Consider the following 12896-nt stretch of genomic DNA (forward strand, 5'->3'; position numbering starts at 1 on the left):
GAAGTAGGAGAGGTATTGTATATCTCATATATAATGAAACTTTTTTGTTGATGATGAATTGTCTGTATTAGTAGATTCGTGTTTATCCAAAGTTAACAATAATGAATATAGGTTGCTTAAATTATTGGTATCTGTCTTTTTATTAATAGTTTCTTTTTCTTGAAAAATGAAAGCCATCTCGAGAAACAATCTTTTTAAATAATTGCTCTCCGTGGATAGGATTTTTTACATTTGGAAAATCGAAAGAGTGCCCTGTTGTGTTAGCATGTGTGGCTAGAGAACATCTATCAGGGTGTAACCTAATGTCACTCTTGTGAAGAGTCAAGCGGCTAGAAACTTTTTGGAAGGTGTGACCTATATAAGAACCTTCACAGCCCAAACAATTAAGTTTGTAGACAACATCACTTTTATCTAAGTTTGGTACTTTATCTTTCAATGACTTGTACAAAGATCCCACAACTAGAGTGCTTTTATAAGCAATTTTTACATTTGGTAGGTATTGAGCAAAAATTCTGGTCAATTTGGGAGAGACGTCCTTAATAAATGGAAGTGATACAAAAGATATATTAGGAATATTGTTAGTCAGTGAGTGGGAATCAGAGCTAACTTTCATAGCACCTGTATTTTGGGGAGGGTTTACTTGTGTGTTGAGTATAACAGAGGATGTGTTAAAGATGATTTTCCTAAGTAAGGATTCGGGGTAAGAATTATCTAGGAACAACTGTAAAAGGATGTTGAGATTCTTTTTTCTAAAAACAGGGTCAGCTAGTTTACAAACTCGTGGGGTCATTTGTTTGACTAGATTAATTTTCATGCTTGACTTGTGGTAAGAGTGGTAGTTGAGATATCTTCCAGAGTTACAATTTTTTCTATACCAATCAATTGTAATGATGTTATCCAGTTCTCTAATAAACATTGTGTCGAGAAAAGGAACATATTGGTTTTGATCCTCTTTTTCAAGAGTAAATTGAATGTGGGAGTCGTAGCTATTGAAAATGTCTAAGAGCTCAAATTCTAAACCTTGTGGGCACGACATAATAATGTCATCCACATACTTTTTAATAAAAGGAACATTGAAAGGAACAACCTGAAGAATAATATCCAACAGATCATCCATTACATATGTAGCTAGAATTGGAGAGATACTGGCTCCCATAGGAGTGCCAAAGGTTTGTTTATAATATTTGTTATTGAAAGAGAAGCAAGTGGAATTAAACAAGAACTCTATCATCTCAATAAACATATCTAATCTAGTCAGTCTAATCTAGTTCTAGTCTAGAAAATTAATCTAGTCAAACGAATGACCACACGAGTTTGTAAACTAGCTGACCCTGTTTTTAGAAAAAAGAATCTCAACATCCTTTTACAGTTGTTCCTAGATAATTCTTACCCCGAATCCTTACTCAGGAAAATCATCCTTAACACATCCTCTGTTATACTCAACACACAAGTAAACCCTCCCCAAAATACAGGTGCTATGAAAGTTAGCTCTGATTCCCACTCACTGACTAACAATATTCCTAATATATCTTTTGTATCACTTCCATTTATTAAGGACGTCTCTCCCAAATTGACCAGAATTTTTGCTCAATACCTACCAAATGTAAAAATTGCTTATAAAAGCACTCTAGTTGTGGGATCTTTGTACAAGTCATTGAAAGATGAAGTACCAAACTTAGATAAAAGTGATGTTGTCTACAAACTTAATTGTTTGGGCTGTGAAGGTTCTTATATAGGTCACACCTCCCAAAAAGTTTCTAGCCGCTTGACTCTTCACAAGAGTGACATTAGGTTACACCTTGATAGATGTTCTCTAGCCACACATGCTAACACAACAGGGCACTCTTTCGATTTTCCAAATGTAAAAATCCTATCCACGGAGAGCAATTATTTAAAAAGATTGTTTCTCGAGATGGCTTTCATTTTGCAAGAAAAAGAAACTATTAATAAAAAGACAGATACCAATAATTTAAGCAACCTATATTCATTCATTCATTCATATATATAAATATATATATATATATATATATATATATATATATATATATATATATATATATATATATATATATATATATATTATAGAATGTTAATTGTCGAATTTCATAATCTTTTAACATATATTGAAGATATTATTAGCAAAAAAAAATCCAAGTTTCGTGAAGCGATTACTCCGATTAAAAAGTTGTCAGTCTGCTTAAGGTAAGTAGTCCGTTTTCTGTTTATTTTGCAGTAGGTAGTAAAATAGTTACTTTTTTAATTATTAAAAACTTTATTTTAAAACTAAAATAACATTAAATGCCATGAAGTGACGAAAAATTGTCACTACCACCAGGATCAGCAGATAGTGGAGAAGTTATTGGTGTAGAGACTCTGGGGTTGGGTGGTTGATGTTGGGACGACGATTCTATGTGCGGCATGGGGTTTTGCGAAAAAACCATTGAGCTTCCATCTCTTTCGTAAGAAAATGATTTCCTTTCAAAAGTTGGTTAATATACTGATCTATACGGATTGGTGTATGGCGCAGCGAACTGTCGTGATATGGGCGGTACTTGCATCATATATGTATGTGGTAGTGGAGGAACTTCTGAGGTGTAAGTATGTTGTTTCGATGACGTTTGAACGTCATTTATTATTGGTTGTGATTGTTGTTGTGGTGAATATATATATATATTTCGTTTCCATTTCATGCACAACCATAAAAATCTTTTATTTAATTAAATATTTATCTACGTTTGTAAACTTTCGAACCGTGAGTTTGATACTATCAAAAAAGTGATCTAATTCATCTGATTGGTCAACTTTTTTCTTTTTCTCTTCGTCCAAAAGAAAAGACAATAATATTCCACTTGCTGACTGTGGCGGATTCTTAAGTTTAGTGTTTTTCACAAATGGCTTCAGCTGCTTTTGGGACTTCTTGGCTTCTACTGTCTTAGTAGAATCAGACTGAGTTTGAGAATCATCAGAGGCCTCATTGACCTCGTCTATTACTTCTTCTTTTGTAATTTCTTCCATTCTTCTTCCATCTTCTTCATCACCAGAATCTTCTACTTCTTGACTGACAGGCAAGGACGAGATTCTTTCTTTATCTTTCATGTGCGGCTTTAAAAACTAAAGTAATTCACCATACTTGTATTTGATGTCAGTTGCAGATTGACCGGTTCTGGTTTTGTGCTTTGCTAAAAATTTCCTGTACTGGGCCCTTATTGCCTCCTATCTGTGTTTACAGTCAGCCAGATCTGCGAACAAGTACATACCGTTATTGATAAATTTTACGCAAAACATTAAAAGTACAAAAAATCTATACAAACTATATCATTCAGTTACCGTCTAGGACAGTCCACTGTGCACGCAATTGCACAAGAAGTTTGTTAGAAAAATTATTGAGGACATATATGCCAGTACCAGCAGAAGGCGACTGCGACTGGGAACAAATTGCCAAAAATTTTGGTTGTCGTGGAATTTCTCCAACGCATTAGGAGCCCTAGATGGAAAGCACATCGAAATTATAGCACCAGGCAATAGTGGTTCCAGCTACTTTAACTACAAAAAGACTTTTTCTGTAGTTCTACTTGCTCTAGTAGATGCCGATTATAGATTTATAAGTGTTGATGTCGGATTTTACGGTAAAAATAGTGACGGCGGCATATTTTCTAGCTCAAATTTAGGACAACCGTTACAAAATGGACAACTTAATATACCTCTACCCACACTTCTTCCCGGTTCTGACATAAAAGTCCCATATGTTATTTTAGGGGACTCTGCTTTTCCATTAAAAGAAAATCTTTTCCGACCGTTTACAGAACAGCAAACTATTAACAATGCATAAAAAAGAATATTTAATTATAGACATTGCCGTGCAAGATGTGTGGTTGAGAATGCTTTTGGACTTTTGGTGCAAAGATTCCGTATTTACCTTAGAAAATTGCATGCTAATCCTGCATATGTGGAATGTATTCTACACAACTTCTTGCGAAATAATATGATTAAACCTTTATCGGAGACAAATGATGATGAAAATGGATTAAAGGATACTTGTCTCTTGAATCTACCGAAACAAGGTGGAAATACGCAACAGATGGCATTTAATGTAAGGGAGCAATTTACAACACTTTTTAATTCGGAAGCTGGATCTGTGCCATGGCAAAATAATAAAATTTGATTTTATTTTTGTTACTCGTCGCATTAAACTAACATTAATATAAATAATAATAAATAAAAACATTTGTATACTTTATAGATTAGTGCCGAAGCCTTCAAAAAAGTAAAAAGTGAAAGAAAATAGTAGTAGGATGAAACCCATTGTAAGAGGAAGAAAATTTTTATCTTATACAATTTTTTATTTTTTTTTACACAATTTGGTAAAAACTAAACCTTTTTATGTCCTAAACACACTGTTCCATTTAAAATTGGGAGGCTTTTTCGATATTACAATGTATTGTGTTTGGGACATAAAAAGGTAAGTTTTTACCAAACTGTAAAAAAAAAATAAAAAACCAAATATCGGTTACTTGAATTTTTCGAATAGATTTTGTTAGTTATGTGAAAAAAGTGTCAATATAAAAGTTGTAGATATTTTTATTACCTACAACTTGGCTAATTAACTTTTTTCTATATGACTTATAATTGGAAATCACGATAAAACGTTTTTGCCCTTAAAAAACTCACTCCCTCTATTTCCCGAACTCAGATCGCCCGTAAATTATTTTTCCTTTTATTTCTGTCATATCATCTTTCTTTTCCAACGAGTTTCATCCTACTACTATTTTTTTGTTTCAAATATTATCGGCAGTGGTCTATTACCTAGATAAAATGTAGTGATTTACTTACCTATTTTAATTCTTTCTCCAATATCCCTCTATACCTGAGACTTATGTGCTGCATCTGCATACAGTCGTTCATAAAATCGTATAATTCACTTCTCTCACGAACTAATTTTATTAAAAATTCATCAGTATGATGTGAAAATAATTTTGGTCGCACCATTTTGCCTGTCGAAACTCGTCTGAAGTGTTCACACTATGTAGGACTGTACAAGGAATGTGCCAGGCATGGGCTAGGAAAGTATTGTTTGAAAAGATTGTCAGATATATTTCCATTAAAATAATCATTACTTTTAAACTTTATTATGTCTTTTAACAACATTTTTTTTAGTCAACGTTTCTTGAAAAATGCATGGATATCCGGCCAAAAGCCAATAAAAAAAGTACCATAGATAATCTTTTTTTAATGAAGCTAAGCACGAGAAATTCTACTAAAAATATATATTTTTTAGTAGAATTTTTTAGTAGTTTTATATATTTTATTTATTTAAATGATTTAGAACTAAGTAACAATACTCGAATTTCGAAAAATGGTGCAAAGAGATTAAAACCATTACATAAAATGTATGTTTGAGTACAAAGGGATTAAAACCATTAAATAAAAAAAAATAATTAAAAAAAAAACAATCCGTTTATTTAATTTAATTTGTGAAAAATTTTCCAGCTTTTAGTACAAACAAATTAAACAATCCGGCGCTAAAACGTTTTTTTAGAAAAGTATACGATGTTATCATTTCCACATGTCAACAATAAGAAAAAACTACATAAAAATTTATTTAAAAATCCTTTATAAAAGGTATATAATAATTAAAACACCCAATCGGGCTATATCGCAAAACGTTTTCGAAATCCATATTCCATCATCAGTGTGTCTAAGTGTACATGTTTTCTATCCACAAGTCCTCGTAGACACTTTGTCTCAGGACCAACAACCTCCTGTAGAGTCTTACGTTGCCAAGTTATCAATTCCAATTGTAACTTTAAAATCATAACATATAAGATCCAATTATGTCACCTAAATTCAAATTAACAACATTTAACGGTTTTTATCCAAAGATTTAAAAACATGTACACCTAGACACACTGATGATGGAATATGGATTTCGAAAACGTTTTGTGATGTAGCCCGATTGGGTGTTTTAATTATATACCTTTTATAAAGGATTTTTAAATAAATTTGTTGTTATACATGGTATACAGGAAATTAGTTTCCTTGTAGATAAAAAAAACTTCTTCTTAACGTGCCCCATCCCTAAGGACATTGGCGATCATCATGGCCCATTTGAATCTATTTGCAGCCGTTTTGAAAAGTTCTATTAACGTTTTCCCACTATATTGTCTCAGTCTCACCTTCCTTTGTATGACCAGCCGTATCAATTCGCATTTCTCGTTTTTTAGTATGTGACAAAAGTAGCTCATTTTTCTTTTCTTTATAGTGTTAAGTATTTCTTTATCTTTTTTCATTCTTCGTAGCGTTTTCGTTGTTATGTGTTGTGTCCAAGATATTTTTCACATTCTTCGATAACACCACATTTCAAAGTTTTCTCTGTCGCGTCTGTAATTGTCAAGGCCTCAACTCCATACAACAGGACAGAGAACACGTAGCATCTCAATACTCTAGTTCTAATTTCGATGTTGAGTTTTTCATTGCATAATATTTCTTTCATCTAATTAAAAGCACTTCTAGCTATCTCAATACGCCGTTTTATTTTCGTACTTCTATTCCATCTTCATTTAGTTCGCAACCTAAGTACTGATATTTGTGCACCCTACCTAAAAGTTTTACTTTAGCATAAACACTATCTTTCCCAATCTTGTTCTTGCTTACCACCATGATTTTTGTTTTATTTGTATTTAGTGCCATTCCTCACCTTTCGCAGTATTGGGTAATGCGATCAACCAAGATCTGTAGTCCTTTTCTGCTGCCCGCAAGGAGTATTGTGTCATCTGCGTATCTAAGATTATTCAGAAGTGCTCCGTTAATAAATATACCTTCATTTACGTCTTCTAATGCCTCTTTAAACAATTCTTCTAAATACATATTAAAAAGTTAAGGGGAAAACACACATCCTTATCTTACTTCACGATTTATAGGTATTTCTTGCGATTTTTGTTGGTCTATTCGTATTATGGCTTTCTGATATCGGTATAGGTTGGCAATGATTCTCACATCTTCAACTTTCAATTCTGTGTTCTACAGTATTTTTGCCATTCTTCGGTGTTGTACTTTGTCGAAAGCTTTTTCGAAGTCGACTAGACATATGAATACGTCGCAATTGACATCTCGACATCGTTCGATTAGTGTTTGTACAGTAAATAATGCTTCTCTGATGCCAAAGCCTTTTCTGAATCCCAATTGGTTTTCAGCTATTCTATCATCTACCTTTTTATAGATACGTTCGTGTATCACTCGTAAGAACACTTTTAGAATATGTTAAAACCCTTTATAAAGGGTATATAAATTAAAAAACCCAATCGGGCTATGTCTATAGTTTTTTAATTTATATACCTTTTATAAAGGATTTTAACAAATTTTTTGTGATACGTAGTCTACAGCCAGCTACAGGAACTTGTTCTTACAACTTGTTGTTGTAAGTTTCCTTGTGGATTTTAGAATATGGTTCATCAAACTAATTGTCCTGTGCTCTTCACACTTCATTGCGTTTGATTTTTTGGATACTGGAATAAATATTGATATTAACTATTTTTTCGGAATCTCTCCCGTATAATAAATGTCATTAAATAATTCTATTAGTGTGCCCATATGATTTTTTGTTAATATTTTTAAGATTTCTGTATGTATTTCGTCTGGTCCCATAGCCTTCTCATTTTTTTACGTTTTAGCGCTTTTACAATTTCGTCTTTGGTGATCGGTGGCCCATTTCTTCCTCTTGGTTTAATGACCTCAATTTTCTCGTCGTCTTTGCATAGCTTTTTTCAATTTCTTTGCGCTTTTTCAATTTCGTCTTTGGTGATCGGTGACCCATTTTCGTCTTTGCATAGCTCTTTTATGTATTCTTCCCATCTGTTTATTTTATCTGTACATTCCGTATTTTTATCCATGATATTACCGATATCCTTCTTCTTGTATTTGCCAGCTGTCTCTTTGATTTTCTAGTGTATGTTAAAACTGTCATTTTGTTTATCTAACCTATCTATTTCTTCACACTTTTCTGATAGCCACAGTTTCTTAGCTTCTTTGATTTTCTGTTTGATTATTTTGTTAATTTTTATGTACTGTTGTTCGTTTTTATTCTTGTGTGCCCTTCTTTCCGTCATCAGTTCTTTTATCTCTTGTGTGATCCATTGTTTATTTTAGATGATGTGTCTTCTTGAAGCTTTTGTTTTGTGATATTTCTCAAGATCTTCTCTACTTTCCTCCATTTATCTGTTGTTGTCAATTGCTTTTGCCTTTCTACTTCCTGAACTTCTTTGTGCACTTGTTCTTTGATTTGTTGGTATATATCAGTTTCTTTTAGTTTTCTCAGATTGATTCTCGGTGTTTTGGCAGTTGTTTTTAACTTTTTTAACTTTAGTTTCATGTTTGCTAGAACTAGATTGTGGTCACTTGTGATATCTGCTCCTGGGTACGATTTAGCCGATATTATGGCATCTCGGAATCTTTGATTTATTATTATGTAATCTATTTGGTTTCTTATTATAATTTCACCATTATCCCTAGGTGCTTTCCATCTATATATTCTTCGATTTGGGAGTTTATACCACGTGTTTTTGATAATGAGTACGTTATCTTTGCAAAACTGAATTAGTCTTTCACCTCTTTCATTACGTGTTCCCAGTCTGTATTCTCCTACTACTTCTCCATCTCTTCCTTTCCCTACCTTCGAGTTGAAGTCACCTAAAATCAAATTTACGTCTTCTTTTTTAGTTTCATTGAATGTTTTGTTTAAGTCATTGTAGAAGCTGTTTACTTCTTCCTCTGTGCTATCAGATGTTGGTGAATACACTACAATGATGTTTATGTTGCAGGGTATAGCGTTTAATTTCAATAGTGCCATTCTATCCGTTATCGGTATGAACCCTTGGACAAAACTATGGTTCTATTCTATATATATAAAAAAACGAACTGGTTCTATACTAAATTTAACCTGTAAATATAACAATTTATTTTATTTATTAAATTTTTTCTATAAATTGTTTAATTTATTAACACATACAGGTTAAATCTAATAATTTGTTAATTAAAAAAAAATTTGAAAACGATTTCTGGATTCGAACTTAGGATGTGGTTTAACCCCACCCGAAGTAATAATTAATTAAACAGGCCACAATAAAAGAGTTTTAGAACCTTTTCTAGAGAAATTAATCGTTAACAAGAGAGACGGATCGGTTTTAAACTTGTATGGTTTTAAAACTGGGATTGAATTTTGGATTGAGAATAAATTTTTTTACTACACTGGTATTCTAGATTATGTTCATATAAATCTGTTTGTCGTGTTGCATTATTTTCAATAATTTTATAGAGAAGTACTGTGCAATGTAATGTATAGACCGTCTAGAAAGTATCCGGAAAAAAGAAACCAGAATGATAATTTTACGGTATTTATTTCTATCATTTAAAATATAAAATTTTAACAAATAATTCATCTCATTTACTTATACAACCTCCATTTAAATCTATAAATTTAACTAAACGTCCAGGTACGCCTGAAACTAGGTCAAGGCCATAATTTTCGATAATGGCGTTCCAGGCCTGCAAAACTAACCGAATCAAACCGTATTTATCTCGTGGCGCTGCTTGTTCCACTTCAATCTTCATCAGTCCCCATATTTTTTCAATGGGGCTAAGATCTGAAGATGCTGCTGGCCACGGAATTGTTGCCAGCAGCATCTTCAATTCGTGTTCGTGCATCCAAGCTTGAGTATAGCATCTTGCATTATCTTGCTGAAAACACCACAGCTCTGGATATAAAACATAGCCGTGTCAAGAAGGAAACCATTTAGGATGTCAAAATATTTCGCACTATCAACAGTACCATTAACTATACAGAGAGGTGTGGCACAATGCTGAGATATTGCTTCCCAAACCATTATTTTAGTGGAAAATTTGGAAATTTGAACGGTCACATTTTCTCTTGATAGGACTTTTAGATGATTTGCACCAAGCTAGAAACAAATTTCATCAGATATAAAGACATTATTAAAATTATCTTTTCGAAAACGTTGACAAAAATCTATTCTTCGTTGTCTTTGCAGATGTGTCATTGTAGGGATTTTTTTTGGATTCCTTGATACGTAGCCTTGCTTTTTCAGTGACATACGGACAGTTTATGGGCACATTTTTATTCTTCGTTGATTTCCAAATCTGTTCGCTAATTTTCGAAACCCTAGGCGCATTTTTTGTCGTCCTAAAGCCACTAGAGCATTTAAATTGTTTCCGCGAATCTTACGCGGTCTACCCGAAACTGGTCTATGTCTCCTATCTATGGATCTATTCTATACAAATATTCCACCACTTTTCTTTTTTCTACTTGTGACATTATTTCACAAATCTTAAGTCTATTTATAAACAATAATATTTGACAGATGGCGATTTTGTCCATAGCCTACTATCGGCATAATCTACTTGATGCATTACTTTTGTCTTTAAATGTTACAAAAAGGAAATCTTTAAATGTTACAAAAAGGAAATCTATTAAAATTAGGAAAAATATAAAATTCCGGATACTTTCTAGACGGACTATAGTAATCATATAACAATTTTAAGTGATTCCTTAGGATGAAATAAATTAAAAGAATATATTTATTTAAATAGATACGAAGTTTACTATATAAGCAATAAATGATTTTAGTTTTTGAAGATTAAAAATTCATAAAAATTGTCAGTTACTTACTTTCTAACCTTTCAATCCTTTCCCGTTTATCCTGAGCCTCTTCGGCTAGCTTGGCTGACGTTTTAACACCCTCGCCAGACTTTTGCGTCTTTTCCATGATAGCACAGGCTCTGAGAACAAAAGCCGGCACTGTTTCTTGTTTTTCCTGCTTCGGAATGTCCACCAAAGTCCAATATTGCGTTTCCAGTCGTATCACCTCCTGAAACAATAGCAAGAAGTTGAAAAAGAGATCGAGGGTTGGCGCTAAGGAATTCCAGAGAGAAAGATGTATGGAAGGAAAAGGTTTATTTAAAAAACTCGGGGTTGGCAAAACATTTTGGGTTATTTTGGAATCGTTATATTTATTATTATTTTAAGGAAATAGTGTTTATTATCAAATTTTATTTAATTTTTAATAACCACAAATCAACAAACATTAATTTATTAAATGGTACTGAAAGACAACCATTTTTGTTTAAAAAAATAAATTTATGCTTACGGCATGTTAAAGTAAGAAAATCTTGTTTTTATTTTTAATGTGTGAAACCTAGAGTATGTTTATTTTTCGGAGTATACATTCAGTCCCATAAATTATCAGTTATGTATAATATACTGCCCGATATTGAAAATGAAACACCAATTGAATATGATAATAGAATCGCCAAGTGCTGGAGAGACTGCAATATTATTGTGCTCTGGGAGCAGGTATTGGTTTAATTCAATGTTAAGTAGTTATAGTACGTCCACTATATCTTTTCCCGTGTGTCATGATTCATTTTCAAACAAGTTAAATCAAAATATTAAATGAAACGTACGTACGTACGTATGCGTAGATAATTATTATTGATACCTACAAAATTAGAAAATGGCTATTATCCCGGTGGATGTATTTTATAAAGTTAAATTTAGTAAATATATTATTTATTATAATTTTTGTATATTTGGATTAGTATTCGTCGGGAATAGGATTAATAAAAATATGATGAAAAGGGGATTAAAAAGTAATCTTAATATTATTTGTACAATCGGCCAAAATAATTAAATTTGTATCAATTTTATTCTATTGTCACATAGCAGCAATGTCGAACTCGGTTAATATTTGGATGGGTGACCGCTACGGTACCACGTAGCTGTGGAACACCTCGTGCTGTCGCCTTACTTTTTTTTTTAATTCTTGGTATTATTTTAAGGACTTTTTTGGAAAATAGTAAGTATTAAAATTAGTTTATTATTAAAAAAAAAAATACAAGTAAATTGTTCAAAATATATTAATTTCGTTGCAATTATATAATAGACGTATAAAGTTTTACGTATGTACTAAGTAGACACACTCTTTTTTTTATTGAAGTGTTTATTCTTTTTCACTATCGAGGAGATTGATGGAATCATCATTAAACAGCTTAAACCTCATCCCGACTACTACTAGTATAAACATAAATATAGAACGGTAATAAATAAAAAGCACGTGGTGTTCGTGTGTATTAAGGTATAAAAAAATTTTTTTATACCTTAATACACACGAACACCACGTGCTTTGTATTCAACAGGTATACTAGCCACTCCTGGATATCTCCACTTCATGGTTTGTTCCAGTTTCACTTTTAAGGTAATAAATAAATTTAAAAAAAGGCACAACAACAAAGTTACTAGTGTTAAGAAGATTTAATATTACCTAATATTGAGAATTTTTGTGCAAATTTTTCACAAATTAAGTTATCAACACTACAATCTTAATAATACTCGTCTTTGTCTGGGGACCCAAAAGTCAGAATTGCAACTCTTCCTTTTGTCACTTATGTGACTTTGACCCATTTATGGATTCAATTGAAGGAAAAATTTCTGTATAGTGGTTATCGTATGTAATTCAATATTGTACTGAAAGACATTGATTTTAAATGGCTAAAAGATAATCCAAGGCGAGGACTGATGGAACAATCTCATATTGCTGTGAAGAGAGCAGAATCTTTGAAATTATATAAAAAATATAAACATGAAAAACTGTACAAGTTTGTTTTTATAGATGAAACTTGATCTATAGATCTATATCGTTACCTAAGAATTACAAGGTTGTATGATACAAAATGTAGAAACTGAGAAAAATGACTTTGAATATTTTGACCATTAGATTATTTGGCATACAAAAAAGTATATTTGCTTTTATTTTAAACATAATAGATGAAAGTGTACTACAAAAGCACATTTAAAAAAAAAAAAACGAATAGAAAATATTTAGTTTTTT

General features: G+C 32.1%; 1 protein-coding gene across 3 annotated transcripts in view; it reads right to left on the reverse strand.

Annotated features, from left to right (window-relative positions):
* Positions 1–12896, reverse strand: part of LOC140439614 (uncharacterized) — a 1046430-nt gene that overhangs the window by 100287 nt on the left and 933247 nt on the right. For all 3 annotated transcript variants that reach the window (XM_072529640.1, XM_072529641.1, XM_072529642.1), the window contains exon 6: positions 10679–10877. In XM_072529640.1, coding sequence (XP_072385741.1) covers positions 10679–10877 — 199 coding nt within the window. The remainder of the gene's footprint in view (positions 1–10678; positions 10878–12896) is intronic.

Source organism: Diabrotica undecimpunctata, chromosome 4 (genome assembly GCF_040954645.1).
Source record: "Diabrotica undecimpunctata isolate CICGRU chromosome 4, icDiaUnde3, whole genome shotgun sequence".
Lineage (NCBI taxonomy): Eukaryota > Metazoa > Arthropoda > Insecta > Coleoptera > Chrysomelidae > Diabrotica > Diabrotica undecimpunctata.